The sequence below is a fragment of the Fusarium phalaenopsidis genome (genome assembly GCF_050370095.1).
Source record: "Fusarium phalaenopsidis strain FUZ10S chromosome Unknown contig_32306, whole genome shotgun sequence".
Lineage (NCBI taxonomy): Eukaryota > Fungi > Ascomycota > Sordariomycetes > Hypocreales > Nectriaceae > Fusarium > Fusarium phalaenopsidis.
Genome location: NW_028145403.1, coordinates 1,165,823 through 1,181,456, shown reverse-complemented (window position 1 = coordinate 1,181,456; position 15,634 = coordinate 1,165,823). Strand labels below are relative to the sequence as shown.

Genomic DNA, 15,634 nt, shown 5'->3' with positions numbered 1-15,634 from the left:
GGGGTAACGAGTCAAGGACCCCAGATTTTGAACCGGTGATCAGACCCAGATTCGAATCTAGCGTAGCCGATGATAAGGTTCATGCTTTTGTGATGGGCTATAACTACTGGTGTGGTCCCATCGGTTGTCTTGAAGGATCACTCAACATCAACACTGCTCTCTTAACTACTCATCAACAATTGCAACATGGACGACAAGGTGGACACAAAGGTCTCTCCTGGCGATTATGAGATGAGTGATAAACACGGCTGTGGCACTGTGGACACGCTCAGTCCAGAGGATGAGAAGAAGTTGGTTCGCAAGATCGACTTGCGGTAAGAAACTTCAGTTCTCTTGAAGTCGCCTCGGACTAACGGTATTAACAGACTCATGCCTCTTCTGATTGTCAGCTATGGCCTTCAGTATCTCGACAGTACGTTTTTCGCTGCCATTGATCCCGTCATGGTCACTCACATTTTGCAGAGACCAGTCTGGCATATAGCGCCATCTTGGGACTACGAGAAGAGCTGGTAAGAGATGCTCCCTTCGCACAAATGTCGTACCCAGTTGACACCATGAAGCACCTCAAGGGCCAGCAGCTCAGCTGGGCTTCCAGTATCTTTTACATCGGCTACCTTGTTGCTTCTTACCCCATCTCCCTCGGTTTCGTCAAGTTTCCCCTTGGCAAGTATCTCAGCATCTTGATGTAAGCTAACCATGCCGGAATCCACTTGACTCCATACGCTGACCACAGACAGGCTCATTTGGGGCATCGTTCTTACACTGCACGCTGTGGCGTCAAACTACGCAAGCCTGATGGTTCTTCGACTGCTGCTCGGTGTTTTTGAGAGCGCCATCAGCCCGGGATTCTCTCTCATCACCGGCATGTGGTATACGCCTCACGAACACGTCTCTCGCCACTCCTTTTGGTTTGCCGGAAATGCCTCGGCGAGTATTATTGGTGCCATGATTGCGTATGGCATTCTAGGCTATGAAGGACATTTTGCGCAGTGGAAGGTCGGTCAAGTTTTTCGGCTCGAGTTGACATCTTGCTAACCCGAACAGATGCTATTCCTCATCTTTGGTCTCATCACAATCGCGTGGTCCATCTTTCTTTACTTCTTTCTCCCAGACTCTCCCTCTAATGCCACGTTCTTGACGCCCTCCGAACGCGAGTTTGCATCCCTCCGTCCCAAGAAGTTCCAGAGAACGACACAAACCAAGAAGTGGGACCGTGATCAGTTCATCGAGACCATGAAGGATGTCAAGGCCTGGTGGTTCTTCTTCTTTTCCTTCGTCATCTGCGTGCCCAACGGAGGAACGACCAGTGTACGTCCCATCAACCCTACTGACTACGTGCTTTTAATCTGACTCTATAATAGTTCAGCACCATCGTCATCAAGAGCTTCGGCTACGATGAATACCAGACCATCCTCATGGGTCTCCCTGCTTCCGCCTTCCAGCTCACGACCGTGCTCCTGGTCGCCATCTTCACTTCATGCGTGCGCAAGTCTCGCCACATTGCCCTCGTCTTGACCTATCTCATGGCCATTGGCGGTATCCTCATGATCAAGCTCTTGCCAAACGAGGAGAAGCTTGCTCGTCTTGCTGGCTTCTGGCTCATCATGGCCGTCGCACCGGCGTTTCCGCTGATGATGTCTTTGTCTGCAAGCAACATCGCAGGCTTCACCAAGAAGTCAACTGTCATGGCCATGATCTTCTTGGGTTATTGTGCTGGAAACCTGAGCGGACCCCAGTTCTTTATCAGCACCGAAGCCCCAAGCTACCACGTAAGTCCGGCTGCTCAATCTCACAGGTCAACGTCACTGACTCTCCCAGACTGCATACACGACCATCCTAGCTTGCTTCGCCATCACCATTGTTCTCGTCGTCGCCATGCGATTCTATCTCGCGTGGGAGAATAACCGCCGAGACAAGGAGCAGGGCGTGCAGAGAGACCCAGAGGAAACCCGACAGGTGGATCTCCATACCGACGGAACGCTGCTTGATGTCGATGAGACGGATATTCAGAACAGGAACTTTAGATACATTCTCTAGATGGGTATCTCTGAGCTTCCTTGTTGTCAACTGCTCAAGAATGTGTTGCTCAAGTTCATAAACAATACAGACACGGATCAATCCTTCGGGAATTATCATACAGTCAGTCTCCTCGTACGAACAGTTCAACTCAACCAAGCCCAGTTCATCCCTACCACCAACAAACTCGTCGACCTACCCTCCAGACCACCATAGTACACACTTCAAGCATTCTCCCTGGCACAACTGACAGAGTTGTGCAATCCACTTTTCGAAATTACATCAGGTCCCAGCCTCCGCCAGCGCTGGGATTACAGGTTAGTCTCCAACACGAATAATCATCGATGTTATCACATACTCCAATGAATGCCTCTTTCTCTCAGCGGCGGTTTTTCTAGTATTGTCGTATTGGTGACCTCCAAAATGGGTCTTTCTGCCGTGTTTCGAGGTGTAACCTCTCAGCTGGCATGTGTCAGTCTTTGCAACCTCCACCGCTCAAGTGCACTCACCTTGGTGGCCCAGTTCACATTGTTCCACTTCTTCATGGCCTTGGCCTTGCGGTCCCTCTCGTCGATAATCTTCTTGATAGCTTTTTCGTACCTAGGTGGCCCGGTGAGATCAATCCCGGCTTCATCAGCCATGTCAAGGAGCTTGTATGCCCACGAGCAGTTCTCTTCATCAATCCCGTACTGTATCTCCCCATGGCCGAATTGGATGAACATGGCGAGAACGAGGCCGAGGTTACGGATCTCCGAGTCTGGTTTGAAGACTCCCTCCTTCTTGAGGGCTTCCATGGCTGCGACGATCATGTAGCCGATCAGTTCGATGATCTTGTTGATGCGTTGACCGTCGTCGCACACTATGTATGGTGAGCAAAGGAACATTGAATGAGGGACTAGGCTTCTCACTTTCGAATTCGAGAAAGGTGCTGTAAAGGCCCAGGATGAGACCCTCGACCTCGGGCCACCAGTCGCGATAGTTCGCCTTGGGCTTGAATGCGGCGTCGAAAGTTGAAATCTATTCCATACTTTAGCAGATGGGCGAAGCCAATGAGCGGACAAACTTACAGTGGCCTCGACGACCCCGAGCGCACCATACCAAGTAAAGTCGTTATAGAAGTGCAGCCCGAAGCTGTCCTGGTCGCGCTTCGTGGCCTCTTGAATCCACCATCTAAGCCTGTCCCTGCCAAGCACAGTGAAGACCCATGGCCACTCAGGGTGAAGATCAGCAAGCTTGTCAATGGGCTTCTTCTCTAGGGCCTTCTTGCCCTTGCCTTTGTCTTTGCCGTTGTCATTGCCCTCGCCGCCATCTTCTTCCTCTTCATCGTCCTCCTCCTCATCATCCTCATCCTCATCTTCGTCTTCCTCCTCCCCTTCGTACTCCTCTCGTCGAGATTCCACGTTGGGCTTAGAGCAACAGATAAAATCCCAATCATCATTCCCTTCATCTTCGGGGACGAGCTCAGGATCTTTCTTCAGGGCCTCATCCCTCTTCTTCCAGTCGGCAGCAGAGAGCTTCAGCTTCTTCTTGTATTCCTCCAACCAAGGTCCGAACTCCTCCCACCACTCGCGAGAGTTGAGTGTCATAGACGGATCGGGGATGGCATCAATGCCGCGAACCCAGCCCCCAGGCATAGGAATGCCCTTAATGACCTTTGCGCACTCTTGTGGCATGACTTCAGGTAGGAAAGTCTCTCCTTTGGGCCCTCTCGCGATCCGGCGCACCCGGGAGGGCTGTTGAGTCTAAGCACCCTCACCATTGTCGTCGGGAGGTTGATCGCTAGATGTCTTGGTAGTCTTTGCGGTCTTGGACCTGGACTGACGCGCATTGTCGTCTCCCTCCTCGAGGGGACGCTTATTCTTCGCTCTTGTTGACTTAGGCGGCATTTTTGAAAGGATATTGCGAATATCAAGAGCGAGGTAATTGTGACGCGTTTGGTTGAACGCGACCGAAGGGGGGCGGCTTGATATACAGGGGGAATGGAACTTGATTGACCCGGCGCTACGTCATTTCAGGCCACGGAAAAGCAATTCTTGGTGTTTTGATGACGCACGGGGGTATATGGCTACCCTAGACTTCAATGTGTTTCATAATAGTGTCTAGAACAAGGGCGATAAAGCGCGTTAAAATGAGCCTGGTAGACATTTTGAGAGCAATTAAACGCGTTAATTGTAAAAGATTTCCTCAAAATTGAGTTGTTGGGTGATAATACCGGCGGCGGTGGGCATTGCGCTGTGGATTTGATAAGAACCAACTCCCTACTGGTTCGCGAGGCGACTACCTTTGGGAATATTTAGAAGATGCATATACAGTCGGAAGCGTTTTCCGACCTGGGAGAGATATCGATTAAAAAGCTTCGGGATATGATTGCCACGACCTGCATACCGGCTGCTTGGAGAACAGAGCCCCAAGCTACCCCGAGGTTACGGTAACAATGACTCACTTCGGCCGAAATGAGGGACCTGCACCCCAGAAACCATATGGAATTCTGGGGTCTCACGATCAAAGCATCCAATGCTTCCCCTCAACAAGGTTGCCCGCCCCCGCGTTGATCCGCCACGTCAAATGGCCAAGAGCGGGGATCTGACAAGTTTGGGGGTTGACGTTGGGGGCCGGGATAACAGATACCGAGCCTCTCTTCTTGAGGGAGGAGGATTGCTTCTTATTTGCTTCGGGTATCCAGTGTAACGGCCGTTCTTATTCCCGTTCTCTCCAACCACCTGGGCTTGTTGCAACCTCACCACAGCCCAGATATCTCCACCCACCAGTCTATCATCATGGCGGACAAGAGCGCAGCCAGGAAACGATACGCCGTCGTCGGTACCGGAGGCCGATCCAGCTTCTACTACTCGGCCATTGCCACCGACTACAGCGCAACCTCATGCATCGTTGCTTTCTGTGACACCAACCAGACGCGCATGAACTATGCCAACTCAAAGCTCAAGGCTGTGGGACACGGCGAGGTCCCGACCTACCTGGCTGCCGACTTTGACAAGATGATCCAAGAGACCAAACCCGATGAGGTTCTTGTCACGACTATGGATCGGACGCATAACATTTACATTGTCCGAGCCTTGGAGTTGGGCTGCAATGTCATTACTGAGAAGCCGATGACTATTGACGCCCCAAGATGCAAAGAGATCTTCTCTGCTGTTGAAAGAACCGGACAGAAAGTCCGAGTCACATTTAATTATCGCTATGCACCTCACAACACCAAGGTCTTTGAGATCCTGCGCTCTGGGGCCATCGGCAAGGTGACAAGTGTGCACTTTGGTGAGTAGACAAGGAGCGCATATACTTTCATGGCTAATCTGAGTGTAGAGTGGATGCTCAACACCAGCCACGGAGCCGACTACTTCCGCCGATGGCATCGCGACAAGCGCAACAGCGGTGGCCTTCTGGTTCATAAATCGACCCATCACTTTGACCTTGTCAACTTCTGGCTTCAAACACGTCCTCAGACTGTCTACGCAACGGGAAACCTCGCCTTCTACGGTCGCGAAAATGCAGAGAAGCGCGGCGAGACCAAGTTCTACTCCCGTGCTCACGGAAGCGAGGCCGCAAAGTCGGACCCCTTTGCGCTGCACTTGGACCAGAATCCTCAGCTCAAGGCTATGTATCTTGATGCAGAGCATGAGGATAGTTACTACCGCGACCAGAGCGTGTTCGGCGATGGCATCAGCATTGAAGATACGATGAATCTTTTGGTGACTTATCGCAACGGCGCAAGCCTCGCTTATTCGCTCACAGCGTATGCACCCTGGGAAGGATTCCGCGTCAGCTTCAACGGCACAGGTGGACGATTGGAGGTGGAGGTTGTGGAAAACAGCTATGTCAACTCTGGTGGCGATCAGTCTCTGGAGGGTTCACTTGAGAGTCGCAAAATTGTGCTGCGACCGTTGTTTGAGAAGCCCAGAGAGATTGAGATTGAAGAGAGCGTGGGCGCTCACGGCGGCGGTGATGCGATCCTGCTGAACGATTTGTTTGGTGAGCCTGTGTCGGATGAGTACATGAGAGCGGCGAGCCATGTGGATGGTGCTGCGTCGATTCTCACTGGAATTGCTGCGAACAGGTCCATTGCGACAGGACAGGCTGTGAATGTGGATGACATTCTGGTGGTGCCGGAGCAGTGAGTTTATTAATCTCGTAGAGAGGCGAGGTACGAATAAATACCGAGGTTTACAAAGCCACGCAAGCTTGAATGACAAAGTGTTTGTTGTTGACTGATTTGTCTCGCATCAAAGTTGAGTTGGTTGCGAAAGTGCACAGTTGGGAGACCTAACCAGTCGGCGTGGGGTGCTACCGTCGCATGGAGGATGCTGGCCAGGATTCTTCAGGCCGAAGCGAGGGAGACGGTGGACATTGCAGGCCAGGATTGCTAACCCTGGATTCGCGTGAATGTCGCTTCCAAGATGAACATGGCTGGCTGAACAATGTCTCTTATCGCATCGCACTGGCTTGACACAATCACCCCTGCTTTCGTAATGTCGCATCTTGTGAATCCAGCTAGCGCACCATCTGCAGTTCAAACCTCGTTATGAACGGTTCATAACGTGGGTTCGCTTCTCCCCGTGTGCCAATTGGCCAGCCCTCAGCTCCGAGAGCCTGGATAACGAACCAACACGCAGAAAGAGATCGACCACGGGAGCACATTCCACACTCATCGAATTACAGAGCCCGGGGAAGTGGTCGGTTGCGGGACGAGGCTTGATCTCCATTCCAGTCAGAGCGTGCATAAATCGCCAAGACCTAAAGAGTACATGTACTACCCAGTCAGATGATCTGCTTTGGGATGACGGGGTGCGGGGTTTCTGAAACCGCTTCTTTGTCCCAAAACAAACCGTTCTCCTTCCCAAGATCCATCGCTGCCGAACCATCGTCTCGTCTGGCCCTGGAGACTGGAACCTGGATCATGGATGAGAGAGCAGACGAGACGCATATCGAGGTTGACAACACTGTCAGTAAACATCTCACCGTGAACGTGGTGGATCGCTAATCAGACTGCAGCCATTGGCTGACGATGTCGACTCAGCCATTGACATTCAGCTGTGTGTGACACCTGTTCCTCATCCCCCGGGTCCGGGGCATGACCTGATCTGATCTTATTGTTCAACATGCAGTGCGGCTTACACGCCATCCTTGACTTCGAGTGTGGTCGACTACCCCTACGAGCATGGCCGGCGTTATCATGCATTCCGCGGTGGATGTAAATCAGCAAGGTTCCACTCTGTGTAGGCTCGTATACTGACGTCTCACAGCTTACATACTACCCAACGACGAGGTGAGAGTCTTGGATTTTCTGTCATGGTCTGTCGCTTATGGATGCAGTCTGAGATGGAGAGGCTCGACTTGAACCATGCTACCATGACAAAGGTCATTGGCGACAAGCTGTATCTTGCGCCGGTGGATGGTCCTAGGCTCCAGCGGGTCCTCGACATTGGGACGGGAACAGGAATTTGTAAACTAGGCGTGTTGGCAAAGCTTGATTCATCGACTGACTCGTCTAGGGGCCATCGAAATGGGCGAGACATATCCAGGCGCTGAGGTCAGTTGAGTCGCTGTGTGAAGTGACAGTGGCTAATGGATGCAGGTCTTGGGCAACGACCTCAGTCCTATTCAGCCGATGTGGTGTGTTACACGTTACCAGTCTTTATTTCCCCATAAGTACTAATGAGCTAGGGTCCCGCCAAACGTCAGATTCGAAGTCGACGACGTCGAGAGTCCGTGGACGCATCACCATCCCTTCGACTTCATCTTCTGCCGCTACATGACATGTTGCATCCTCGACTGGCCTACATTAATCAACAGGATATACAAGTTGAGTTTACACTCAACCTACTGATGATCGTACCAACTAATCGTCTGGGCACAGCAACACAAAACAAGGCGGCTGGGTCGAGTTCCAAGACTATGACCTACAATACTACTCAGACGACGGCTCATTAACCACAGAACACAAGACCCTCGAATGGATCAACACACTCCTCGGTGCAGCGCGAACTCTTGGGCGTGATCCGTGTCCTGGCCCTCAACAACATCAATGGGTAAAAAACGCCGGCTTCCAGAACGTGAGACACCAAGTCTTCAAGATTCCCATCGGGCCTTGGGCGAAAGATCCCAGGATGAAGGACCTGGGCATGTGTAATCTTGCACAAACTTTAGATGGTCTCGATGGTTTCTCATTGAGGTTGTTTTGTGGAGTGCTTCGATGGAGTCAAGAGGATGTTCTGGATCTTTTGGCAAAGGTTACGAAAGAACTCAAGAGCATGGGATTTCACGCACTATTCAATTTGTAAGCTCACCCGCCCTATTTTTAAACTTTGCTGACTTGTCTAGTCACGTAACTTATGGTCAAAGACCGTATGTATAATAAGGGAGCACCTATCAGGGAACTACTGGCAAACAACAAGGCGTACAGTGATGGCCGGGAGTAGAGCGTATTTTGGTATGGTTAGATATCCTTTGGTTTCTCTAATGTCTATTGCAAGTACAGGTCGCGCGCTTTTAATTCAAAAGTTCGTGTGTCGGCTGTTTTGAGGCGATTATATAACCCTTCTCACCCGGTGATAACATCCTGGTAGCGACGTGAGGCCGTCTGCACTCTGGTCCAGGAAGCGGCTCACGTCTAGCTGGGGTAAACATCAACGTTGATTATCTCGCGAAGATGACCATAAATAACCACAGGGACGGGCACCACCCTGCCTTTTAGAAATGACAGTGTTTAGTCCGCCAGCTTCGCCTTGTTCTTCTCCTTGTCTACCTCTCCCTGCTCATTGTTCTTCTCGACCTCGTCCCACTCCTCATCATCAACCTGCTGAGCAACCTTTTCACTTGTCTCTGACGGCACACTCAACTTCATCTCGTTTATGTGGAGAAGGCAAAGGAACTGTGCACCGATAAAAAACAGGCCTGCGAATAGAAATGCGATCCATGTAACTAGTGTGAGCAAGGTGATAGGCGAATAGAGAATGAAACCGAAGAGCCGCGGCCTTATGGAAGGATATGTGGCCTTGAAAAGGGCAGCCGTCCAGCGCCAGAGTGTTCTGAGCACCCAAGACCCATGGAGGAGCTGAACCGGGAAGACGAGGGTGCATATGGTCATTGCGAGGCACCTGCGGGGCTCGGATGTGATTTGTGACTTGAGCCAGACATGTCGTGAGGCGGGGGACTTTGGTGGTTCAGTGCTATCTGGCTCGTTGAGGACCTTGCCGGCCTCTTTTTCTGCCTTTTCGGGCTCTTTCGGATCACTCGCAAGCTCGACGAACGGTTCGAATTGTTTGTCCACCCACCAGCAGTTGACCATGATGGCGATGGCCAGAAGCCAGAAGAGGTCGCTGGACGTGAACTCGTACAGAGCTTCATCCTTGTACCAAGCCTGCTGTGGCGGTGGACACTCGGTGGTGAAGCAATATGAAGACATGTTGGCGGTGAGAAGGATGCTTTGTAGTCAATGAGAATGGGATGAGCGAGACGCAGGGATTTAAATGTTGGCTCTGTGTCTATTTGTTCTTGTTGGCAGCGCCGACATAGCCGTGTGGCAATGCATGATGCGACATTCTTATAGGTCATGTGGTGCTGCCTGATCCTTGAAGGCTGAAACCAACAGGCTAAGTCTTTGATGGCTGCGAGAATAACAAGGCTCATTTTCCACGCAGATCGTGTCATGCGGCATTTGGTTTAATGCCAGAGCACCTTGTCGACTATTTTTAATGAAATCTTTAACAATCTGTCTCACCAAAGCTGTAGCCGTGAGAAAGAAAAAAACCCAGATCGACGTAAAAAATGTCGCTGCCTGAAGGATCACCACCCCTACCCATCATACGAGATACGAAAGACCACTATTGGCCCAGCTGGCCAACCCGCCAATCCCTTACCCAGAAAGCAGACACAGCCACTGGCATAATTATGCAGTCTGGCTCGTAGTGAGCCTTGCAGTGGGTTCCATTAGGGCGCCCGATGAGCCCCCTGTGGCTGAATGCGCATCGTGGAATGATCTGCGACTACGAGAGATCAGTGGAGAAGATATCTCACAACAGGTCCAACATGAGTACTAGATGAATGAGAAATATGGATATCAAAGGGCTTTTGAGCAGTGGATTTTATGAATTGAAGCTACCCCAAAACTCCTACTCTTTGACAACTCATTAAGGCGAATTCTCCAACGACTTATCCCCGTACTTATACAAGCGCCTGCTCTTATCACAACTCTAGCCGTCGATCATATCCCTCAAACCGCTCGCTCATGTCACTCATCCAGTCAGCCAACGTCATTTATGCTACCATTCTTCATTAAGCCCCAGCATCGCCCCAAAGAGTATCTTGTTTCGCCTCTTCGAGGAGCCAGTCTCGGCAAATGTAGTCAACCCTCGCCTTTGTTGTATCCGCGATAGATACATCGAGGGATGAGATGTTGATCAACCTCTGAGGGTCGTGGAGAGCATCATAAGTTGTGTCAATAATTGGGGGACTGAACTCATGGTTGGCAATTGTGATGCTCAGAGGCTGGGCATAGGTTGAGTTGCCTCCAAATTCAGGATCCCAATGCTCGTGAATGGAAGCTTTGATATTCCATGTGTTTAGACGACACAAGAAAGGCTGGGCTATAACTAACTGCCCCAGACTGTGTGATCTAGCAATATTGTGCCACAGCCCCTGCTCAGCCAAGTTGACTTGGAATGCCGCCAACCGCCGCAGGTTTGACCACTGCTGACAAAGATGATGGACATGGCTCCAACGGTCCACGGCAGGCAACCCTCCAACAGCAATGAGCTCTTCGATCCCTGTCAGGGCTGTGAAGTTCTCGGAAAACATGTGATGAAGGTGTGTGTTGATTGTGTCGTTTGGGGGAGTTCTGCCCCAGGGAAGGTCAAGGATGAGGCGACGAAGAGATTGGCCGAGATGTTTAAAAAGATCCCCGACAAGTGAGGCAATTTGAGGGGACTCCATGTCTGCTCTGTCAAGTCCCAAGTATATGGATGAGATGGATGACAGGGGTATAGTTGGTGGGAGGGTGGACTGTTCCAACATATTCAAGTCGGCCACACATTGTAAAAAATTTTCGAAGACGAGTTAAAGAGTTGATGTAAGAAAAATGTTGCCGAAGAAGAAGAGTTGCAGGTTGATAAGTAGCACGACTAACTCGAGTCCAGGTGACGAGTAATTGGCCATCTGGACAAGAAGGGTTGAAGACTCGGCCTGGGCCTCCCGGGGGTAAGGAAGCCTCTAGGACCAGCAAGATGAGCTCTAAAGGGAAATGCGGGTTTGCGATACATGCTGAAAACGAATATTCTTTGAAATTGAGGCCAATAGAGATGTCCGAGGCCGCGTAAGCTGTTCCTTATTTGTATGAGAGGAAATATCGTTGCCTGTTGTTTTTATTGTTGCCTGTCAAACCCAAGACTTGAGGCGGCATTCGTTGTTGTCCGAGCCCTGGTGGAGATAAGATGCGAAGAAGTCCGAAGTCAGCAGAAATTCTCACTGGTGGAATCGGCTGAGTCGCTTATCCTGGTTGGATACATGAGGGTCATCACAACAAGCGAGGATAGTTGTGGCCTTTGAGGTGTAGTATAACAGGCGACACGAAACCAACGCAACTTGAAAAATCCAAATTAACTTCACAGATCAATAGTTGACCAAGATATGTTGTTTAAGTTGAAATATCCTTGAACCAAGCTGTCGTTGATGGTTATGCCCACTTCAACTTGGGACCAGTGGAGCACATCAGGGTCCCTCGGTCTATCTAACCAGTTGATAGTTCTCAGAAAAGAATTCAAGGGTCAATCAGGACCGAAAATTTCCTTTGGAAACCTGATATGGGATAAAACTCTAGCTATCACATGGAGGAAGCTCTGGGTGTTGACAGAAGAAGTACATGGAGCGAATGTTTCTTGAGACAAATGGCAGAATTTTGAACATCCTATGGATGAATACTTGTTGGAAAGATGCGAGCCCTATGCTAGCACTTGATCTAACTACCTATTTGAGAAAGCCCAGCTTCTTGGCGTCTGCCTCCGCCCAATCGACTGAATATGGAAGTGGAGTGATACAGCACACAACAAGACAGGAGAGAAGAGTAGTAGTGGCTGTTGCAACCTTGTATTCTCTTGGCTGGCCCACTCATGAGAGCCTTATAATACTCTGGCGGCACTTACTTTTGCGATTCTTGTCTTGTTTATGATTGCAATATTCTTCTCCTGATGATGGTCATGACAAGTTCAGTGCTGGGGACACGCCCTCACTGGATACTCACATCCTCGATGCATTCTTAACAAACCCCCAGATGTCTAATCTCCCATGGAAAAAGCCCGAAATGTATTTATTCTATCGTACCAAGTACAAACTATGAGGATACGGCCATTGGGTCTGTTGGTGGGAAACCGGCCAGACCCCGAGCCGTACACCGCTTGTGATGTTGGCCAACATGGCAGACCTCGGCTTCCCTTACTTAATGAGACTACCCAGCTTCCGAGGTGCACCAAGGCCACATTCTCGGTCTTTGTAGCGAGGAAGCTTGGTAGCAAAGCATATGCAGCATGGAACAATAATTGGATTTCTACCTAGGTATGTCACGTCCACGGATTCACGCAGTCCAACTGCTGTTCAACTCGTGACCATATGCCATGCATGTGAGCCCGACATAACTGCAGTGCATCTCACGTCAAACAGTTTCAGTGTTGTCCTCGCATTGCATAACAGAAAAAGCAGCATCTGTAACATTGAATCCTTCCTCCGGTCCAGCGCGGAGTTATAGCCGCTCGGCTCCGGCCGCACGGGGCCGGACCATGGAAGAATCCGGGGAGTTGAAGATCGGCTTGCAAAGGCTAAAAATCTTAAATAGCTACTAGGTAATGCGGAGCCCTTGCCCAGTTTTTCGGTTCTCCTTACGTCTCTCCTTGTTCTTCCTTTCTTATTCTGTCCTCTCAACATTTTTTCGTCATCTTACTTCAGAGTTTTCACCCTTGTCAGACAGACCTCAACCGCCTTTACCGCGGCTAAGCAGAACTTTTCCGCACCGCGGTTACACACAGTTTATGTAATGATGCGTTTGTAGAGACAATACGGTACGTAATAATTGTACAGACACCTTTAGTGACTGGCTAAGCCTTCGCATGCCGTCGGCACTTGTGGCTGCAGGCGTCCCCCAGACGGAGCCGGTGTGGGACCGGCTACAGCAATGTTGAGCTCGAGGTTCCACTCCGGGGGATGCAAGGCATGGCCGTTGATGGTTGGAACGCGGAAAGATACAAGGTAAATTAATGTGGATGAGAACCCAATGTATGTGTCAATATGTGACCATACTTGCAGTGGTCCCTGCAATGGAGGACGGTGTGCGGTGAGAAACGCAGGTTGAGTGTCACAGCTGCTGAACGATAGGCTGTCTTACTGCTAGGGGCATCTCTTGGTTCACCGAGTTTGTGGAGGCGTGAAGATCTCTGGGGCAGGTTCATTACCACTGTGTAGGCGTTCACGTCAACACCGCACGTTCGTTCATCAGCTGTTGTACGTATCAAATGTGAATGCTTGAGATAGAATTCTAGCCAGCTCGCTAAATCATACGCCCTCTGGTATAATCCTCCCATGTTTCTGTAATCGTGTCCATTCATTCCTGCATTAGCCATTGTTGGCTCAAAGTACATAAACCTCCGAGTCCTCAGTGACTCTGTTCACTGCCCTCACAGGGGGCCTGGTCTGATTCCAGCTGCTACAGCTGCTTACAGGCTCTTGTGGTTCTTCTTGAAGAAGCGCGAGGTGTCGCCAACGGGGAGGGTGAAGGGCAGAGCATCCGCGCACATTCCTGCGGCGCAGCTGTAGAAGCCCAGGAGGCCGGAGATGAAGCCAAAGGCTCCTCCCGCCTGCATCAAGCCCTTGGCGTTGCTCTCGTGGCCGTCAGCGAGGGCAAAGTTGGAGGCAGCGTCGAAGAGGAAGCAGAAGAAGATGGTGGTGAAGATGCCGAACGAGACCAGGTTGCTACGAAATCAGTATTTAGCTTGAAGTGTGATGGGAGTAGACTCACGTGGGCGCAGATGCCAGCATGAAGAAGAGGGATAGCACCGCCCAGACTGACGCCACGCATTAGCCTGTCTATCGGAGAATATGAGGGTCTTGATCTTACTGAGAACGTAGAACCCGAGAGCATTGTGGTACTCTGCAGTCGCTCCACCGTATGACTGGAGGACGCCAAGCGATGGGCACAGGATAACACCGTAGCCACCATAGAAGAAAGCTGGATAGCTGTTAGTCGAAGGCTTCCCCACAGTCTACACCCACGGAAAGGGCAGAGTATAGCAGGGTTTCAACGCACCGTAGGCACTCAGATAGGCATAGCCAAACGAGTTACCCCTGGCAATCTCCCACTGGGCAGAGATGAGCATTCCAAGTCCGGCAGCGAAACACAGATTGGCAATGAAGACGGTCTGTGTCGCTACCCCACGGAAGCCCATCATGGATAGGGACAGGGTCAGCAGGGTCGTGGCAAACGTTCCCATAGCCATGGGCGACTTTGACACATTATCATGTAAGTGAGCGTCCTCTAATGATTTCCCTGGAGCTCAGAGGCGTGGGCAGCTGTTGCTTACAGGGTTTCCGATCTGATGGACCATGCTGGGAGCGTGGGAGACAGGAGAGTGAAGCTCTTCAACACTCTTGGTGGCCATGATGAACGAATATGCTTCTTGCTTGGCTTGAAACTGACTCTGAGACCAACGACGATGCTCTGCTCTACAGTGGGCGGGAATACTCGTCCTGGACTTGGCACCCTCGCTCTTCTTATAAATTATCACCCATCTGGCTCACAGCGGCATTTTCTCCCGGCGCAGCCGTCGAGCTGTTAGGTAATAGTTAGCCCATGGCCCTCGGTGTAAGTATAAGAGAGAAATGAGCACACCCCGGGCTTGGGACCCCCGGAGTGTGCTTTTTTGTGTCTGTCTGCCCACTCGTAACGCCTGCGGCAGCTTGAGGAGTGAAGAAACGGTTGAGTTGCAGGAAAAACAAAGAAGGTGTTGGATCGTCGCAGGACTGGTGTGAGACGGGGCATTCTGTTAGCTAATGGAGTGCATGGGTCCAGGGATCTGGCCTTTAAGTCTATGGCTAGGGCCCCGATTTCCCCCGGGATCTTTGGCTGCAGTCTGCGGGGTTGGGGTTTGCATGGAGTAATGGGGTTGCTCAGGTGACTTAAGAAAAAAAGAAGAAGGAAAAAGAGCAAGACGAAAAAGAAAGAAAGATGATAGTTGATATGCGGAGTCCAGAGATATCGCCCTTGGTCGTTATCTATCGCTTCCCTCTTCATCTTTTCGCTCCCCCACAGCATCAAACCTTGGGGACTTTAGTTAGGGGGTGCTCGACAGGGTTGAATTAAGACTGACAAAGGAGAACGACCCCAGCAAGTCTTGGCACTCACATCACGATATTGCCTGTGGAATGTTTGTTATATTCGAATGATGTGACACTTGCTTCCAAACCGGACCACGCGTCGCCCATCCAATCTCGTGAGAGGAACCAGAGTCGATCTGTTGGACTTTTAACGACGAGCCCCCATTGGCCGCTGTCGAGATCGAGATCTGATTTACCTATTGTCGGATTGTAACACGTTTGCGCCATGGACATTTATTCGTCAACATGG

The 15,634-nt window shown here is 50.8% G+C and overlaps 5 protein-coding genes across 5 annotated transcripts; 2 read left to right on the top strand and 3 right to left on the bottom strand.

Moving 5' to 3' along the window:
• Nucleotides 1-186: 186 nt before the first annotated feature.
• On the top strand, nt 187-2,037 carry LRP88_11220 (major facilitator superfamily domain-containing protein; the record flags this gene model as incomplete). The annotated part of the gene is made up of 7 exons (XM_083247651.1): nt 187-314; nt 366-412; nt 463-685; nt 738-996; nt 1,045-1,308; nt 1,362-1,769; nt 1,819-2,037. The coding sequence occupies 7 exons, from the start codon at nt 187-189 to the stop codon at nt 2,035-2,037; spliced, it is 1,548 nt and encodes a 515-aa protein (XP_083096799.1).
• Nucleotides 2,038-2,293: 256 nt separating this feature from the next.
• Nucleotides 2,294-3,689, bottom strand: LRP88_11219 (uncharacterized protein; the record flags this gene model as incomplete). Its single annotated transcript, XM_083247650.1, has 5 exons — nt 2,294-2,321; nt 2,375-2,478; nt 2,526-2,875; nt 2,925-3,033; nt 3,084-3,689. 5 exons carry the CDS (start codon nt 3,687-3,689, stop codon nt 2,294-2,296), a joined length of 1,197 nt encoding a protein of 398 aa, XP_083096798.1.
• A 1,104-nt stretch (nt 3,690-4,793) lies between these two features.
• LRP88_11218 (uncharacterized protein) lies at nt 4,794-6,149 on the top strand (the record flags this gene model as incomplete). The annotated part of the gene is made up of 4 exons (XM_083247649.1): nt 4,794-5,108; nt 5,177-5,195; nt 5,279-5,289; nt 5,340-6,149. The coding sequence occupies 4 exons, from the start codon at nt 4,794-4,796 to the stop codon at nt 6,147-6,149; spliced, it is 1,155 nt and encodes a 384-aa protein (XP_083096797.1).
• Nucleotides 6,150-8,737: 2,588 nt separating this feature from the next.
• Nucleotides 8,738-9,436, bottom strand: LRP88_11217 (uncharacterized protein; the record flags this gene model as incomplete). Its single annotated transcript, XM_083247648.1, has 1 exon — nt 8,738-9,436. One exon carries the CDS (start codon nt 9,434-9,436, stop codon nt 8,738-8,740), a length of 699 nt encoding a protein of 232 aa, XP_083096796.1.
• Nucleotides 9,437-13,727: 4,291 nt separating this feature from the next.
• On the bottom strand, nt 13,728-14,669 carry LRP88_11216 (GPR1/FUN34/yaaH family-domain-containing protein; the record flags this gene model as incomplete). The annotated part of the gene is made up of 4 exons (XM_083247647.1): nt 13,728-13,983; nt 14,086-14,239; nt 14,318-14,513; nt 14,592-14,669. 4 exons carry the CDS (start codon nt 14,667-14,669, stop codon nt 13,728-13,730), a joined length of 684 nt encoding a protein of 227 aa, XP_083096795.1.
• Nucleotides 14,670-15,634: the final 965 nt, after the last annotated feature.